The 20,363-nt window shown below is 39.4% G+C and overlaps 1 protein-coding gene across 5 annotated transcripts in view; it reads right to left on the bottom strand.

Annotated features, from left to right (window-relative positions):
* Positions 1 to 19,791, bottom strand: part of AUH (AU RNA binding methylglutaconyl-CoA hydratase) — a 183,412-nt gene extending 163,621 nt beyond the window's left edge. Inside the window, exon 1 of one of the 5 annotated variants that reach the window (XM_070795173.1) lies at positions 19,476 to 19,791. In XM_070795173.1, coding sequence (XP_070651274.1) covers positions 19,476 to 19,737 — 262 coding nt within the window. In that variant the 5' untranslated portion in view covers positions 19,738 to 19,791. Of the gene's footprint in view, positions 1 to 419; positions 443 to 19,475 lie in introns of those variants that run through there. The other 4 variants (XM_070795172.1, XM_070795174.1, XM_070795171.1 and 1 more) reach the window with 4 other exon arrangements.
* Positions 19,792 to 20,363: the final 572 nt, after the last annotated feature.

The following is a 20,363-nucleotide window of genomic DNA, read 5'->3' as shown; positions in this document are numbered from 1 at the left end:
CTCAATAAATACATTATTGACAATCACTGGTCACATTATTCTGAATATTATAAATCTTTGACAATATATGGGGAAATATCATTATATATCAGATTTCACCCAATCATAGGAACCAAAGTTAAACTGGTTTAATGATCATTTGTCATTTGTTTTCTGAACTGACTGTTCTTACTGTTTGCCTATCTTATTACAGTTGTCGTTTGCATTTCAAATGATAAATTTTTAGATTACAGATATTAATTCATTATTTATAGAACAGATCTCTTCCCTATCATTCACTTTTAAAAGTCAACTTGTTTATGGCATTTTTTTGCACCAAAGTTTTAACTTTTTATATATTATTGCCTTTGCAACTTTTGACTTAGTATCTTCCTTAGAAAGAGTTTTCAATGAAAACACATGTTCACACAAACACTTACACCAGAATGATCAGAACAGCATTGTTCAAAATATTCAAAACCTGGAAACAACCCAAATATCCATCAGTTGATGAGTGGATAAACAAAATATAACAAATCCATGTAGTGTAATATTTAGCAAGAAAAAAAAAAGAAGCATCAATACATGTGCAACATGGATGAACCCTGAAAACATGCTGAGTGAAAGAAGCCAGGGACAAGTGAGCACGTACTGTATAATGCCGTTTACATGAAATGCTGAGAGCAGGCACATCAGAAGGGACAAAAAAGGTAGATCAGTGAATGCCTAGGGCCGCTGGAGATGGAGAGACTAAGCAGTGACAGCTAAACAGTGTTAAGTTTCTTTTTAGGGCAATGAAATGTTCAGTACTTGTAGTGGTGATAGATGCACATCTCTATAAATGCACTAGAAGCCATTACATTGTATATTTTAAACAGGAGAATTTTAAGGTATATGAATTGTATCGCAATAAAGCTATTCTAAAAAAAATGGCAATATTCACTTAGACCTAGAAATAAAGCCAAATTAGAGGAAGAACAAGGGCAAAAAAGAAGGTACACATGTGTGGTGGAGTGTGAAAGGGGACCAAACCCTTATCCTCCATGGCAAAAAGTCAGTAGACACATAACACCTAAACGTGAAAATTCCAGAAGTAGAAATATATGTATGTTATTTTAAATGAGATGACATGTGCCCAAAACAATCAGCCAAAGGGTTTTAAATAACTGTTTCTGGAATATGGGAAATGGGGTGGAGGAAAGGACTGTTAGTTCTCAAAACAAACCATATTAAATACTGTTCATATACACTAACTGTATAGGTAATTAAGAAAAAGTAAAACTGAACAAATTCAAACAAAATAAAGGATCCTCTACCTCAATGAATAAAACAATCCTCTGATACTGTCTCCTTACATTGACTACTTTCATTTCTGCTGCTCTCAACTCCACAGGAGTCTTATTCCTCTAATATGCACAAACATTTTTGGCTGGAACCATTTACAAAACAGTCCATTATTTTCCTTCTGATTTTAAAAATCAAATAACTGTATTCTAAATAACTGTAAAAATCACTCTATATCAGTTACATTTTCTAATTATATATTGAGAGTATGTGGAAACTGCAATTTTTTTTAGTGCTATTTTACATAAACTTTTTCTGGCAAATTTATGAAATATTAATAGACTTACGTGGTTCTCTTCAATATTCTAAGTCAATACTCAATCTTGTTCAAAAATACTAACAGTTATGTTTTCTGCTCCAATGTTAATTTCTCATTTCCTTCTCCTGCTGTTTCACTTTAGCTAGGCCTTCAAGTCCAATGTAATATTAGCAAAAATAGTAAGTTCCTTTATTTTGTCAATACCTTTAATGAAAATGTTTCTAAGCATTTCACTGTTTAGTACAATGTTTGCTATGCATTTCTAATAGCTTTTTTTCAAACTGGGGAAATTTATTTCTATGTTCAAACTTACATTTTAAAAAGGTCACTCAGGCCACAGTGTAGAAAACAGATTAGAAGGAAACAAGAATATACTAGACCAATATCCCTTATGAATACAGATGTAAAAAAAATCCTCAACAAAATACTAGCAAGTCAAATTTAGCAGTCATGACCAAGAGGGACTTACCCAGGAATGCAAGGGTAGTTCAGCACAAAAATTGAGCAAAGTAATACACCACACTAACAGAATAAAAGAAAATATTTTAAAATTATATGATCACCTCAACTGATGCAAAAGAAACACTGGACAAAATCCAACATGCTTTAAATGATTTTTAAGAAATAATAACTTAAAAACCTCAACAAGCTAGTAACAGAAGGAAACTTCCTCAACCTAATAAAGGACATTTATAAAAAAAAAAAAAAAAAAAACAACTTATAATTAACATCATATTTAATGTTAAAAGGCTTAAGGTCTTCTCCCTGAGATAAAAAAATTAGATAAGGATGTCCATTTTCACCACTTTATTTATTTAACAATGTAATAGAAATTCTAGCAGGGTAAGTAGGCAAAAAAAAGAAATAAAAGGAATTTAGATAGGAAAAAAAAAAAAGAAAGTGAAAGTTGCTCAGCCGTGTCCGACTCTTTGTGACCCCATATACTAAACAGTCCACGGAATACTATAGGCCAGAATACTGGAGTACGTAACCTTTCCCTTCTCTGGGGGATCTTCCCAATTGAACCCAGGTCTCCCGCATTGCAGGCGGATTCTTTATCAGCTGAGCCACAAGGGAAGTCCAAGAATACTGGAGGGGGTAGCCTATCCCTTCTCAGCAGATCTTCCCAACCCAGGAATCAAACCAGGATCTCCTGCACTGCAGGCAGATTCTTTATCAACTGAGCTATGAGGAAAAGAAAGAAGTAAGTCTATTTCCATCCACAAATAATATGGTCTTACACACAGAAAATCCCAATGAATCCATCAAAAACTATTAGAGCTAATAAGTGAACTCAGAAAAGCTGCATAATATAATATCAATATACAAAAATCAGTTATATTTCTATACACTATCAATGAACACTCCAAAAATGAAATTAAGAAAACAATTCAATTTGTAACAGCATCAAAATATATATATATACACAATTACTTAGGAATAAACTTAACCAAGAAATTTCACTGAAAACTACAAAACACACTGAAAGACATCTAAGTAATAAAGAAAGACCTCAGTAATAAAAATCAATCATCAATTTGTTTTCAACAAGGATACCAAGACCATCCAATGGTGCAGGACTTCTCAACAAACAGGGGTGGACAACCAGATATTCACCCACAGAAGAATGGAGCTGGGCCCTTTACTCACAGCATATACAAAATCATCTCAAAATGGATCAACAAACAGGGGTGGACAACCAGATATTCACTCACAGAAGAATGGAGCTGGGCCCTTTACTCATAGCATATACAAAATCATCTCAAAATGGATCTGAGACCTAAAACTGTAACACTCTTAGAAGGAAACAAATGATAAATCTTCACAATCCTGGTTTAGGCAACACTGACTTAAATATGACAATAAAAGCACAAGCAATGAAAGAAAAAAACAGATAAACTAGACTTCATCAAAATTACCAAGAAAGTGAAAAAACCCACGAATAGAAAATATTTGCAAATGATACATCTGATATGGGGTAAATATTGAGATTATATAAAGAACTGGTACCACTCACAACAAAAAGACAACTCAACTGAAAAACAGGCAAAGGATATGAATAAATATTTCTATAAAGAAGACATAATAAATGAGATGCATTTCTATCATTTCCTTTTAGATTCCACATATAAGGGATATCATATGATACTTTCCTCTCTCTGACTTACTTCACTCGGGGATCAACAACAAGTGGTCAACACCGAAATCAGATTGATTATATTCTTTGCAGTCAAAGATGGAGAAGCTCTAAACAGTCAGCAAAAAGAAGACCGGGAGGTGACTGTGGCTCAGATCATGAACTCCTTATTACCAAATTCAGACTTAAATTGAACAAAGTAGGGAAAACCACCAGACCATTAAGGTTTGACCTAAATCAATCCCATATGATTATACAGTGGAAGTGAGAAATAGATTTAAGGGCCTAGATCTGATAGACAAGTGCCTGATGAACTATGGATGGAGGTTTGTGACATTGTACAGGAGACAGGGATCAAGACCATCCCCACGGAAAAGAAATGCAAAAAAGCAAAATGGCTGTCTGAGGAGGCCTTACAAATAGCTGTGAAAGAAGGGAAACGAAAAGCAAAGGAGAAAAAGAAAGACATAAGCATCTGAAAGCAGAGTTAGAAAGAATAGCAAGGAGAGATAAGAAAGCCTTCTTCAGCGATCAATGCAAAGAAATAGAGGAAAACAACAGAATGGGAAAGACTAGAGATCTCTTCAAGAAAATTTAGAGATACCAAGGGAACATTTCAAGCAAAGATGCGCTCGATAAAGGACAGAAATGGTATGGACTTAACAGGAGCAGAAGATATTAAGACTAGGTGGCAAGAATGCACAGAAGTGTACAAAAAAGATCTTCATGACCCAGATAAGCACGATGGTGTGATCTCACCTAGAGCAAGACATCCTGGAATGTGAAGTCAAGTGGGCCTTAGAAAGCATCACTATGAACAAAGCTAGTGGAGGTGATGGAATTCCAGTTGAGCTATTTCAAATCCTGAAAGATGATGCTGTGAAAGTGCTGTATTCAATATGCCAGCAAATTTGGAAAACTCAGCAGTGGCCACAGGACTGGAAAAGGTCAGTTTTCATTCCAATCCCAAAGAAAGGCAATGCCAAAGAATGCTCAAACTACCACACAATTGCACTCATCTCACACGCTAGTAAAGTGATGCTCAAAATTCTCCAAGCCAGGCTTCAGCAATACGTGAACCATGAACTTCCAGTTGTTCAAGCTGGTTTTAGAAAAGGCAGAGGAATCAGAGATCAAATTGCCAGCATCCACTAGATCATCGAAAAAGCAAGAGAGTTCCAGGAAAACATCTATTTCTGTTTTATTGACTATGCCAAAGCCTTTGACTATGTGGATTTTGTGAACTGGACATGGAACAGCAGACTGGTTCCAAATAGGAAAAGGAGTACGTCAAGGCTGTATATTGTCACCCTGCTTATTTAACTTATATGCAGAGTACATCATGAAAAACGCTGGGCTGGAAGAAGAACAACCTTAATCAAGATTGCCAGGAGAAATATCAATAACCTCAGATATGAAGATGACACCACCCTTATGGCAGAAAGTGAAGAGGAACTCAAAAGCCTCTTGATGAAGGTGAAAGAGGAGAGAAAAAGTTGGCTTAAAGCTCAACATTCAGAAAACAAAGATCATGGCATCTGGTCCCATCACTTCATGGAAATAGATGGGAGAACAGTGGAAACAGTGTCAGACTTTATTTTGGGAGCCTCCAAAATCACTGCAGATGGTGACTGCAGCCACGAAATTAAAAGACGCTTACTCCTTGGAAGGAAAGTTATGACCAACCTAGATAGCATACTCAAAAGCAGAGACATTACTTTGCCAACAAAGGTCGGTCTAGTCAAGGCTATGGTTTTTCCTGTGGTCATGTATGGATGTGAGAGTTGGACTATGAAGAAAGCTGAGTTTTGAAGAACTGATGCTTTTGAACTGTGGTGTCAGAGAAGACTCTTAAGCATCCCTTGGACTGCAAGGAGATCCAACCTGTCCATTCTAAAGAAGATCAGTCCTGGGTGTTCACTGGAATGAATGATGCTAAAGCTGAAACTCCAATACTTTGCCCATCTCATGAGAAGAGCTGACTCATTGGAAAAGACCCTGATGCTGGGAGGGATTGGCGGCAGGAGAAGTTGACGACAGAGGATGAGATGGCTGGATGGCATCATTGACTCGATGGACATGGGTCTGGGTGAACTCCGGGAGCTGGTGATAGACAGGAAGGCCTGGTGTGCTGCAGTTCATGGGGTCGCAAAGAGTCAGACACGACTGAGCAACTGAACTGAACTGAACTGATAAGATACTTCTCTCTCTCTGACTTACTTCACTCAGTATGACACTCTCCACTCTCTAGGTCCACCTTTGTTGCTGCAAATGGCATTACTCCATTCTTTTTAACAGCTGAGTAATATTCCATTGTACACATATACCACCTCTTCTTTATCCATTCCTCTGTTGATGGACAATGGGTTGCTTCCATGTCTTGGCTACTGTAAGCAGTGCTACAGTGAACACTGAGGTGCATGTTTCTTTTCAGGCCATGTTTTTCTCTGGATATATGCCCAGGAAAGGCATTGCAGGGTCATATGATAGCTCTGTTTTTAGTTTTTTCAGGAACTTCACTACTGTTCTCCATAGTGGCTGTTCCAATTTACATTCTTACCAATAGTACAAGAAGGCTCCCTTCTCTCCACACCCTCTTCAGCATCTGTTGTTTGTGGGTTTTTTGAGGATAGCCATTCTGACCAGTCTGAGGTACTATCTCACTGTAGTTTTGACTTGCATTTCTCTAATAATTAGCGATGTTGAACATCTTTTCATGTGCCTACTGGTCATCTGTATGTCCTCTTTGGGGAAATGTTAGTTCAGGTCTTCTGCCCATTTTTTATTCACAGACTTAGAAAACAAACTTACAGTTACTGGGGGGAAGGGAATAGTTAAGGACTTTGGGAAAAGTCATGTACACACTGCTATATTCAAAACAGAAAACCAACCAGGACCTGTTGTATAACACATGGAATTCTGCTCAATGTTATGTGCCAGCTTGGATGGGAGTGGGAGTTTGGGAGAGAATGGATACATGTATACCTAAGGCTGAGTCCCTTTGCTGTTCACTTATTGTGAAACTACCACAATATTGTTAATTGGCTACACACCAGTACAAAATGTTTCTGATGTTAAAAAATTAAATTTTTTTTTTTCAAAATTAAATGAAACAATGAATTTGTTACTAAAGAAATGCAAATCAAAAACCACAAAAATTACTTTATGCCCAGTAAGATGGCTTTAATTTTTTTAAAAAAGAAACAAGCATTGACAGGGATGTGGAGAAATAAGAACTCTCATAGAACTCTCACACAGTCTGGTGGTTTCTCCAAACACCAAACATAAAGTTACCACATGATTCTACTCCTAGGTATCTACCCAAGAGAATGAAAACATACATTCAAACAAATAACTATTCACAAAAAAGTTATATCCATTCAATGAAATAGTATTCAGCCATAAAAACAAATGAAATGCTGATACATGCTGTAAAACAGACGAACTCTGAAAACATTAGGCTAAAGAACTCAGACATAAATCACACATGGTATGATTCTACTTCCATGAAGTACCTAGTATAGACAAACTCCATAAAGACAGAAGAGAAATTAGTGGGTTTTAGAAACCTTGGGGAGAAAGGGATGAGGAGGAAGTGAGTAAGAACCATGGCTTTGTTTTGAAAGCAATTTGAAAGGAATTAAGACAGTGGTGATGGTTGTAAACATGGAATAACCTAAAAACTACTGGATGTACACCTTGAAAAGTTAAAATGGTTAATTTTGTACTATGTGAATTTCATCCACATAGACCAAAAAATAATAATAATAATAATTATAGTAGGGGATACTAAACAAGATGCTACTGCAGAGATCCAGGTGAGAGATCACATAGGCTGCGGAGCAGAGATGGAAAGTACATGCTTCTAAAGATAAACTGAAGGTAGTACCAACATAAATATTATCAATAACATTACAAACTCTGTTTATATTCAATCTCTAGATAAAGCACCAGGTCAATCTCTAGATACAGCACTGGATAAGAGAACAAGATGCAACTATCAAAAGTTCTGATGATATAAACTAAGGTTACAAATAACAGAAATTGTATAGGTAGAAGATTATAATCCTAGCCCTAACCCTAATTAGGGTTCTAAAAATATAAAGAACTAACCCAGAAATCTTTCACTTGAATACAAAGAGAATATGCAGCAATTTTTATAATATCCAAATTTTAGAAACATTAGAAAATCATTAACAAATGATGATTATAAACCTAGAAAATCCAAATCAAATAAAAAACCACTGCAAACAAAAGCATATTTATTTGCAACACATGAAATTAATACATCCAGAAACAATAGCCTTCCTATAAAGAGAAATAGAGAAACAGAGGGAGAAAGGAAACCACTTAGAAGATACACTGAAACAAATTATTTCATTTTTATGAACCAGACAGGAAGCAGGATGACCTGGGATACAGGTAACATAAATGAGCAAGCCCTAAGGGTAGGTACTTTTTAAACTGTCCTTTTAAAAAAAAAAAAGGTAGAATTAAACAAATAGAAACATGTTTTTATGTTTAAAAAAAACATTGTATAAATATTCTAATTTTAAACCCAACACAATGTCAATAAAAATATTAATAAGCCTTTTTCTGAAATTATACATGAACATTCCAAAACTCTTGCAGAAAAATAACCATGCAGGAAAAGGAATGAAAACAAATTAAAAAAAAAGAGTAAAGATGAAGGAGTGAGTACCTGGCCCTACTGAAACACAACACAGCTTTAATCATAAAATAATGGAGAACAACAACATCTACAGAGATCATAAAACAGAACAGAAAGACAGTATGGAAATTCAGCTTGTCATAAAAATGCCCTTCAAAACAGTGAAGTAACGATGATTAAGCAGTGTTGGGACAACTGTATACAGACTTGGAAAAAGATAAAGCATCTGTATCTCACTGCAATGATAATTCCTTTATTTTTATCTTGGTGGTTTCAAAAAATGGCGATTTTCTATCATTCCTACCATTCTTCTATAAAAATATGTTCTTCCCTACCACACTGTTTCACATAATCTCTATGGCTTCATGGATTCTTTATTCAAGGTGTTATATAATCCTTTAACACTGTTCCATTAATCCATAAATGTTCAAATTACCCTAGATATGCTCAGTGAGAGCCCTGTAAGGCTGTGCCCTGCCACGATCCTTTTATTATTTGAACACTTCCTTGCTTCCTGGCCCACAAAGATATTCCAGGCTCACCTTTCACTTTCCCTGCTCCAGACCTGAAATCAGACACTTCTCCAAAAAGTCCTGGCTTCTTTCAATGAGGGAATAGTCTTTAGAAACCAAAATCTGGATATCAGATATGTTTACTGCTACCATGCTACTTCATTTCATTTAGACAATTTTAGTGGTCAGAAAAGGAAATAAATGTAAATATGTATACATACAATATACTTATGATTTTTATAAGTTTGTCCTGGTAACTCTAATTCGAATCCAATGCAACAAGTTTCTTCCTCACTTCCCCCCATCCCATACTTATACCATCTCTCTCCTTCTCTTTTTTCATCATAATGAAGTCTAATTCCCAAGACCAACAGGTTTTCATTTGCTCTATTCTACAATAAAAGGAAAACAAATTCAGAACTATTAAGCCCAACTACTACTAACAACACACTATTAAATAAATGTCAATGTTCTTTCTGACTTATAACTAAATGATAACTTATTCCAAACAATAATGCAATAACGTATGTGGTGACTGTAGCTTACAGAAAAGTGTAAAGAATGACAGCAATGGTATGGGAGGAAAGAAATGGGAATATGCATTTATACCTTTACCACTATGAAGTCATATAGTGTTATTAAAAGTAGATGTAGATTAGTTGTAAACATGAACTGCAAATAACATGGCAACCAATAAAATCTCTAAAAAAGGGTAATTGATAAGCTAAAAGGGAAGACAATTTGCAGAAAAAGAGTTAAAGTCAAAAAATGAAAGAAAAAAATAAGGGCAATGAATAGAAAACAGTTACAAATACATAATAATCCAACTATTTCAATAATCAATTTAAATATGAATGGTCTAAAATACACTAATTAAAAGACAGATACTGTCAGAGTGGATTAAAACAATACCCAACCATATGACATATACAAGAAATCCACTTCAAAGACACACACTGATTTAAAAAATCAAAAGATGAAGAAAGATAATGCTAACACTAAAAAAGGGCCTCTCAGTTGGCTCAGTGGTAAAGAAATCACCTGCCGATGCAGGAGTCTTGAGTTCAATCCCTGGGTCGGGAAAATCAGTAGAAGGAAACGGCAATGCAATTATGTATTCTTACCTGGAAAAATCCCGCAGACAGAGGAGCCTGGCGGGCTCAGTCCAGGGGATCACAAAAGTCAGACACAACTTAGCGACTAAACACAACAACACTAATAAAACCTGGAGTGGTAACATTAATTTCAGAGAAAGCAGATCTCAGAACAAAGAACAGTCTGAGTGAGAAAAGGGGATAATGTTGGCGGGGTCATTTCTCCAACATAATAACCCATGTGTATTCACCAAACAATAGAGCTTAAATTTGCATGATTTAAAAACTGACAGAATTACAAGGAGAAATAAACAAATCCATCATTACAGTTGCAAATTTCAACTTGCCTCTATCACTAATAAATCCAGCAGGCAGAAAATCAATTAACGATATCAGTTCAGTTCAGTCGCTCAGTCGTGTCCGACTCTTTGCAACCCCATGAATCGCAGCACGCCAGGCCTCCCTGTCCATCACCAACTCCTGGAGTTCACTCAGACTCACGTCCATCGAGTCAGTGATGCCATCCAGCCATCTCATCCTCTGTCGTCCCCTTCTCCTCCTGCCCCCAATCCCTCCCAGCATCAGAGTCTTTTCCAATGAGGAATACCAACCAAAAAATCAACTAAATCTAATTGAATACTATATCTAACTGAATATAGAATACCGCATCCAACAACAGCAAACTACTCATTCTTCCCAAGATCATATGGATATTCACCATGACAGACCATATTTTGGGCAAAAAGCACACCGTAACAAATTTAAAATAGAAATCATACTGAAGTATGCTCCTAAATAACAATGGAAATAAACCACAGGAATCAGTAACAGAAAGACAGCTGGAAAACTTCAAAATACTTGGAGATTAAATAAGGTACTTCTAAGTAAAATGTAAGTAAAAGAAGAAATCTAGAGAGAAATTTAAAATATTTCTAACTAAATGAAACTGAAAATACAACTTACCAAAACATATGTGTGTGTGTGTCCCCGCCCCCGCCCCCCTCCGCCCCTCCCCCCTTGCCGCTTAGGAAGCACCACTATGAACAAAGCTAGTGGAGGTGATAAAATTCCAGTTGAGCTATTTCAAATCCTAAAACATGATGCTGTGAAACTGCTATACTCAATATGTCAGCAAATTTGTGGCCACAGGACTGGAAAAGGTCAGTTTTCATTCCAATCCCAAAGAAAGACAATGCCAAAGAACGCTCAAACTACCACACAATTGCACTCATCTCACACGCTAGCAAAGTAATGTTCAAAATTCTCCAAGCCAGGCTTCAGCAATATGTGAACCGTGAACTTCCAGATGTTCAAGCTGGTTTTAGAAAAGGCAGAGGAACCAGAGATCAAATTCCCAACATCCGCTGGATCATCAAAAAAGCAAGAGAGTTCCAGAAAAACACCTATTTCTGCTTTACTGACTATGCCAAAGCCTTTGTGTAGATCACAATAAATTGTGGAAAATTCTCAAAGAGATCAGAATACCAGACCACTTGACCTGCCTCTTGAGAAACCTGCATGCAGGTCAGGAAGCAACAGTTAAACCTGGACATGGTTCCAAATCGGGAAAGGAGTACATCAAGGCTATACGTTGTCACCCTGCTTATTTAACTTATATGCAGAGTACATCATGAGAAACGCTGGGCTGGAAGAAGCACAAGCTGGAATCAAGACTGCCAGGAGAAATGTCAATAACCTCAGATATGCAGATGACACCACACTTACGGCAGAAAGTGAAGAACTAAAGAGCCTCTTGATGAAAGTGAAAGAGGAGAGTGAAAAAGTTGGCTTAAAGCTCAACATTCAGAAAACTAAAATCATGGCATCCAGTAGTGGAAACAATGGCTGACTTTATTTTTGGGGGCTCCAAAATCAATATAGATTGTGACTGCAGCCATGAAATTAAAAGACGCTTACTCCTTGGAAGGAAAGTTATCACCAACCTAGACAGCATATCAAAAAGCAGAGATATTACTTTGCCAACAAAGGTCCATCTAGTCAAGGGTATGGTTTTTCCAGTAGTCACGTATGGATGTGAGAATTGGACTATAAAGAGAAAGCTGAGCACAGAAGAATTGATGCTTTTGAACTGTGTTGTTGGAGAAGACTCTTGAGAGTCCCTTGGACTGCAAGGAGATCCAACCAGTCCATCCTAAAGGAGACCAGTCCTGGGTGTTCATTGGAAGGACTGATGTTGAAGTTCAAACTCCAGTACTTTGGCCACCCGATGCGAAGAGCTGACTCATTGGAAAAGACCCTGCTGCTGGGAAAGACTGAGGGCAGGAGAAGGGGACGACAGACGATGAGATGGTTGGATGGCATCACTGACTCAATGGACTTCAGTTTGGGTGAACTCTGGGAGTTGGTGATAGACAGGGAGGCCTGGCGCGCTGTGGTTCAAGGGGTCACAAAGAGTTGCATATGACTGAGCGAACAGAGTCAGACACGACTGAGTGACTGAACTCAAAATATGTGTGACCCAGCAAAAGCAGTGCTTAAAGAAGAACTGATAACACTGATGCACTTATTAGGAAGTGGAAATCTATATTTCCACCTTAAGAAACTAGAAAACAAACAACAAATTAAATCTAACATAAGTGTGAAAAAATTAAAAATCAGAAGAAATCAATGACATAAAAACAGAAAATCAGTAGACAAGAAATCAGTTAAATCAAAACTTAGTTCTTTAAAAAGATCAATAAATTGATAAATCTCTAGCCAGGCTCGCCATGGGAGAGAGAGAAAGAAAGAAAACAAATTACTAATATCAGAAATCTTTTGAAAGAAAATATAAAGTACTAACATGAGAAATTCATCACTACTGAATCTCATTGATACAAGCATAATAAAGAAGCATTACAAACAACTATATGCCAACGAATTTGCTAAGTTATATGAAATAAACCTACTTTCTGAAAGGCACAATCTACTAGGACAAGAAAGAGATAAGTCAAATAGACCTACATCTATTAAAGAAATGTAATTAACAATTAAAAGCTTCTAAAACAGAAAACATCAGGTACAGACAGTTTCACTTGTAATTCTACCAAAACATTCAAAGAAAAAAATGATATAATTTCTCTTCCAGCTACAATGATATACAATCTCTTCTAGAAAATAGAAGCAGAAGGGGCACTTCCTTGCTCATTCTATGAAGCAAGCATTTCCCTTATACCAAAACCAGACAAAGATATACCAAGAATGGAAAACTAAAGACCACTATCTTTCATGAACATAACTGCAAAAATCCTCAATAGACTGTTACCAAATTAAATGCAGCAATGTATAAAAATAATTACACACCAAAATCAAGTGGGATTTATTCCAGGTGTGTAAGACTGGTTCAATATTTGAAAATCAATTAACATAATCAATCATATAAAAGGCTTAACAAGAAAAGTCATACAATCATGTCAATAGATGCAGAAAAAGAACTGGACAAAATTCAACCAGATAAGGGCTTCCCTCATATTTCAGCTAGTAAAGAATCTGCCTGCAATGCAGGAGACCCTGATTCGATCCCTGGGTCAGGAAGATCCGCTGGGGAAGGGATAGGCTACCCACTTGAGTATGCTTGGGCTTCCCTTGTGACTCAGCTGGTAAAGAATCCGCCTGCAATGCGGAAGACCTGGGTTTGATCCCTGGGTTGGGAAGATCCCCTGGAGAAGGGAAAGGCTACCCACTCCAGTATTCTGGCCTGGAAAATTTTTGGGGTCTCAAAGAGTCAGACATAACTGAGCGACTTTCACTTACTTTCACCCAGATAAAAACACTTATAAGTATGTAGCTCTTCCAGCTACAATGATATACAATCTCTTCCAGAAAATAGAAACAGAAGGGGCCCTTCCTTGCTCATTCTATGAAGCAAGCATTTCCCTTATACCAAAACCAGACAAAGATATACCAAGAATGGAAAATTAAAGACCACTATCTTTCATGAACATAATTGCAAATTATGAACATAATTGCAATAGACAGAGGTTCCTTCAACCTGATAAAGGACATCTACCAAAAACCCACAGCTAATATCATACTTAATGGTGAAAGAATGAATGCTTTCACCACATATCAGGAAAAAGACTTGGATGTCTGTTCTTTTATTCTACACTGTAATGGAGGCTCAAGGAAAGAGATGACACAAGAGAAAGAATAACAGGCATCCAGACTGGAAAAGAATAAGTAAAATTTCTTCTATGTGCAGATGACATGGATCTTGTATATATATAAATATTAAGAAACCCAGTAAAAAAATTATGAGAATAATTAAGCAGGTTCAGCAGGGTTGCATGATACAAGATCAACATACAAAAACAACTGTATTACTGTAGGACGGCAATGAGCAATCTGAAAACTAAGAAAAACAATTCCATTTACAGTAGCATCCAAAAAGAATGAAATAGTTAGAAATAAATTTAACAAAAATCGTGCAAGACTTATACACTGAAAAAATACAAAACACTGCTGAGTGAAAAGATATTCCATGTTCATGCAATGCTTAATTTGCTAATGCTAAGTCACTTCAGTCGTGTCTGACTCTGTTCGACCCCATAGACAGCAGCCCACCAGGCTCCCCCATCCCTGGGATTCTCCAGGCAAGAACATTGGAGTGGGTTGCCATTTCCTTCTCCAAAGCATGAAAGTGAAAAGAGAAAGTGAAGTCGCTCAGTCGTGTCCGACTCTTAGCGACCCCAAGGGCTGCAGCCTATCAGGCTCCTCCGTCCATGGGATTTTCCAGGCAAGAGTACTGGAGTAGGGTGCCACTGCCTTCTCCATGCTTAATTTAACACTGTTAAAAATGCAATATTCCCCAAATCGATCTACCTATTCAATGCAATACCTATCAAAATACCAGTTGACTTGACTTTCTTGAAAAAACTGAGAATTCTCTAGAGATTCTTTGATATTCAACAACAAAAATAAGTAAATAAATAAATTGTTGGTCAGTTGTTGCTTTAGTGGCTAAGTCATGTCCAGCAAGTCCATGCACTGTAGCCTGCCAGACTCCTCTGTCCATGAAAACTGTACTACGCCATAATTAAAACCTAGGTTCTTCAAAATTAACAAGGATGAAAAGACAACCCATAGAACACGAGAAAATATATTCAAGTTATATATCTGAATAGGGACTTGTATCCAGAATATATAAAGAACACTTACAATTCAACAACAAAAGAACAACCCCATTAACAAGGATTTGAGAAGACATTTCTCTAAAGAAGACATACACATGGACAATAAGCACGTGAAAAGATACTCATCAGTTCAGTTCAGTCGCTCAGTCGTGTCCGACTCTTTGCGACCCCATGAATCGAAGCACGCCAGGCCTCCCTGTCCATCACCAACTCCCGGAGTTCACTCAGACTCACGTCCATCAAGTCAATGATGCCATCCAGCCATCTCATCCTCTGTCGTCCCCTTCTCTTCCTGCCCCCAATCCCTCCCAGCATCAGAGTCTTTTCCAAGGAGTCACATGAGGTGGCCAAAGTACTGGAGCTTCAGCTTTAGCATCATTCCTTCCAAAGAAATCCCAGGGCTGATCTCCTTCAGAATGGACTGGTTGGATCTCCTTGCAGTCCAAGGGACTCTCAAGAGTCTTCTCCAACACCACAGTTAAAATGCATCAATTCTTCGGTGCTCAGCCTTCTTCACAGTCCAACTCTCACATCCATACATGACCACAGGAAAAACCATAGCCTTGACTAGATGAACCTTTGTTGGCAAAGTAATGTCTCTGCTTTTCAATATGCTATCTAGGTTGGTCATAACTTTCCTTCCAAGGAGTAAGCGTCTTTTAATTTCATGGCTGCAGTCACCATCTGCAGTGATTTTAGAGCCCAGAAAAATAAAGTCTGACACTGTTTCCACTGTTTCCCCATTTATTTCCTATGAAGTGATGGGACCGGATGACATGATCTTCGTTTTCTGAATGTTGAGCTTTAAGCCAACTTTTTCATTCTCCACTTTCACTTTCATCAAGAGGCTTTTGAGTTCCTCTTCACTTTCTGCCGCAAGGGTGGTGTCATCTGCATATCTGAGGTTATTGATATTTCTCCTGGCAATCTTGATTCCAGCTTGTGTTTCTTCCAGTTCAGCGTTTCTCATGATGTACTCTGCATATAAGTTAAATAAACAGGGTGACAATATACAGCCTTGACGTACTCCTTTTCCTATTTGGAACCAGTCTGTTGTCCCATGTCCAGTTCTAACTGTTGCTTGGACAAGAACAGTGCTGGTAAAGAACATGGAGAAAAGTGGAAGGACTACAAAGACACTCCAGAAGATGTGAATGCATGAGGAAGGAGCAGGTATTAAGAGTAACTTGCATTATGCATTTGCTTATTTGTTCTCTTTCTGCCAGAAGCTGGTACAAAGCTCAGAAAAACTATTTTTAAAATGGGTCACAATTACAAGTAGAAGTCTGTTGGACTGGGAGAAGGTTGGTAGGGACAGGAGACAGGTCATTCCAGAAGGTGTGTGCAGAAGCACTGACACATAAGAGGAGGAAAGGGTAAGGCTTAGGTGCAGCAGAAAGGAGATGCATGATCTGTAAATATCTGCAGTTGTGAGAGCTTGCAGACATTAGAGACCACTGCTACTGCTGCTAAGTCACTTCAGTCGTGTCCGACTCTGTGCGACCCCATAGACGGCAGCCCACCAGGCTCCCCCGTCCCTGGGATTCTCCATGCAAGAACACTGGAGTGGGTTGCCATTTCCTTCTCCAATGCATGAAAATAAAAAGTGAAAGTGAAGTCGCTCAGTCCTGTCCGACTCTTCTCGACCCCATGGACTGCAGCCTACCAGACTCCTCTGTCCATGGGATTTTCCAGGCAAGAGTACTGTAGTGGGTTGCCCCTGCCTTCTCCATAGAGACCACCAGAGGTTTCTAACTGAACAGAGATGCAATTCTTGCTTGGGCTTGAAAAAATAACTCCAGCAGCAAGGCAAAGAATAAACTGGGAAGGAGAATGACTGGAGACCTATAAAAGAGGCCACTGCAGAAAACCAGGAGAGACCTTTGTAAACCATAACCAGTACCACTGCTCTAAATACTAAGTAGGCTGGACAACAATGCAAGAAATAACAACTAAACAAAGTTGGTGTCTAACTGAGCTTCCACAACAAATTACAAATATGGAACTCCGAAAACCTATGAGAGCTGATATATTCTGCACTTACCTACCTCCAGCAGCCTAACAAGGCCTACAGGGCAGAGAGCAGTTTGGGGCTCCTCTGACCCAGCAGAGTCATCATACTGCCTGCAGACTCCTGAGAGGACAGAATTTTGGACTCGCCTCTAATGAGAAGCAAAGACACCACGGAGACACCTTCACTTCCATCAGCCTTGCCATGCTGTTTTTCTTTACACTGCTTATTGCTGGTTTGACAGTAAAGCAAAGCCTATATAATGTTAGACAAAACTAAGTTGTCACCTGGCCAATCCTGAAAGGAAGCGGGTCAATTTTCTTAAAAAAACTGTATTTACTAGTAGCTGATTTTTACATTTCAAGTGACTGAAAACATTCTGAATTTATACTCTGATTTCTTTCCCTTGATCCAGTTGAAATCTAACTGAAGGACTTTTCAGAAATTTTATGAAAATTTATTTTCAGTGTGCATTATTTGCTGCTGCTGTTGCTGCTGCTAAGTCGCTTCAGTCGCATCCGACTCTTAGTGACCCCATGGACTGCAGCCTACCAGGCTCCTCTGTCCATGGGATTTTCCAGGCAAGAGTACTAGAGGGGGTTGCCATTGCCTTCTCCGGTGCATTATTTAGATTAAAAAAAAATACAGAATATGGTGCATATTACTAGCTGTACCTGCAATGCTTTTGTGTCTAATGTACTGTTGGTACACCTAATGTAACTGAAATCCTCCCAAGAGATGGGACAGCTCTAGTCACTCCAGTGCTAATCTACTTTCCAGTTGAATTTCTCAGTATTCTGCAGTTATGCCATACTACAACCACATTCGCCCTATGTCATTTCCCCAGAACATCATACATGTTCATATGCCGTGCCTTTAACCATGCTCTTCTGCCAGGAATAATAAATAAATGAAATTACTCATCATATACTTCAGAGCACCCACTAAGAGCTAGATTGATACTTAGTGGGCAATTAATATCACACTCCCATCTAGTCTCCACAGCAGCCATACAAAGTCGGTATTACTTTTTCTATATTACACATTAAGAAAATAGAAGCACAGAGAAGTTTGCCTCAGTAATGTCAAATTCCATTGCAAGGAACGCCTTGGACGGCATATGCATCTGGCAAAATCCTAACTTGACCTTCAGAACCTCCCCTCTGGAATCTTCCAATCTCACTGAATACAGTTGATCATATGCCTCTTGAGGGTATTACAACCTTTTGCTCTCATCAAGCCTTTAAAGTTAGCATAATCTTTTAATCAGCAGTATCTCTCTTGATATATTAGCAACTTACAGATATCAAACATGACTTAACTGGTTTTGCACTTCTGTTTAACAGATTATAGGTGCTCAACAACTGCATGTCAAAATTCGAAGACTACTCTTCTGGCACGCTGCTGTTTCCACCTTTCATGATCCATTTAGCTTCTCCCAACAAGGCAAGAGAAAGGAGCTGGGCTTTAACAGCATTCCTACCGACTGGCGCACACCCCGGATCATTACCCTTCCTCCCACTGTATTATTTTGCTAAAGCATCTGTCTCCTCCCACTAAAGGAGCTCAAGGGCAACATCAATATCATCCCCAATTGTGTCTCATCCCCAAGCTTAGCAAAGGAACTGGAAAACCAAGAAAATACTCAAAATTGTCTAATTGAAGTGAAAATAGTCCACAAAACTATCTTTCTAAGATAAAATGAACAAAAGGAAAAAATTTTTTTCAAATGAACAGCTTTAAATTGACGAATATTCAGAATAATAAAGTGCACTTTCACTGCAGCTTCTAAAACTCTCCCCTTCACAGCTGAGTTAACCGAAAGCAATTACAGAGCAAGAATGAAATCTGGAAGCAAATATCATTCACCCGATGTATTAATCTTGGCTCATCGAAAGATGAAAGCGTAAGCTGCATTTCTGTCTTTGGCGCCAAGGGCTACTTTTGCAGGTAAGCTGCTCCGTAGTACATCTTTAGGCATGTGCTTAGTTGTCCACCCCTGGGACTGTAGCCCGCCAGGCTCCTCTGTCCATGGAATTCCCCAGGCAAGAATACTGGAGTGGGTTGCCATGCCCTCCTCCAAGGGATCTTCCCAACCCAGGGATCGAACCCAGAGACAAAACCAGGTCTCCCGCATTGCAGGCAGATTCTTTACCTTCTGAGCCACCAGGGAAGCCCTCTTTAGGCATGGAAAGCACTAAATAGCTGTAAAGCATGAGTGGGGGAAGGGAGAACACCCCTCGTCGAGCTTCTCCGTAGACACTGACGTCAGCCCAAACACGCGACCTTGAGACCCTTTCCTAGGACCCACGGTCACCCGGGTCACACCCCTCACCTCGGTTCTCCTCCTCCAGGTACCGCACCCGCAGCTCGTCCTCAGTCTTCACCTCTGCGCTGTAGCCCCTCTGCCAGGCCGCTCCCCCGGCCGCAGGCGTCCAGCCCCGGGCCCATATCGTCGAGTCGACCCGTGGGCACGTCCAGGAGCCGGGAAGCCTCCACCTGGGGCCTAGCCGCGCACAGCAAGCAGCCACCAAGCGGGCACGGCTGGCCTGCAAAGTGCCCAAGGCCCCGGGTGCCGCGGAAGCCGCCACCGCCATGTTGTCTGTTTACGGCGTGGGCCCGCAGCTGCTGCCCCGCCTCCGTCGCGCGCTAGCCAGCCCCGCGCACGCCGCAGGGCACGCCCAGGCCCCGCCCCCGGCTCGCCCCGCCCAGCCACGCCTCCGGGGTCTCCTCCTGACAGGCTCCGACAGGGAATCCTCGCCCCGCCCAGCACCGATGACGGAAGTTTCCACACGCTCAGGCCTCCCTTGTCTGACACGAGGTGTCCTAGCTTGTGCACTCAAGGCAGCGGGAAAGTAATTCTCCAAGGCTGTGGAATATTTTTAGGGAAACAAGAATTCCTGGGAGAGAGCCCCCTCCCTGCACTCTCTGGGGTCCTGAGTTAGCTGCAAAGGTAAACCGAAACGTTTGGTCTCAGGTTTGGCTGACAAGGTAGCGGCACTGCCTGAGACCCCAGTTTTCTCATGTGTTAAGAGTCTTGTCATTGTTTAATCGCTAAGTCATGTCCGACTCTTTGCGACCCCACGGACTGTAGCCCACAGGATCCTCTGTCTATGGGATTTCCCAGGCAAGAGTACTGGAGTGGGTTGCCATTCTCTTCTCCAGGAAATCTTCCCCATCCAAGGGTCAAACCTGCGTCTCCTGCATTTGTAGGCAAGTTCTT

This window comes from Bos indicus, chromosome 8, assembly GCF_029378745.1.
Source record: "Bos indicus isolate NIAB-ARS_2022 breed Sahiwal x Tharparkar chromosome 8, NIAB-ARS_B.indTharparkar_mat_pri_1.0, whole genome shotgun sequence".
Taxonomy (NCBI): domain Eukaryota; kingdom Metazoa; phylum Chordata; class Mammalia; order Artiodactyla; family Bovidae; genus Bos; species Bos indicus.
The sequence above is the reverse complement of the archived record's forward strand: the minus strand, read 5'-3'. Positions and strand labels throughout refer to the sequence as shown.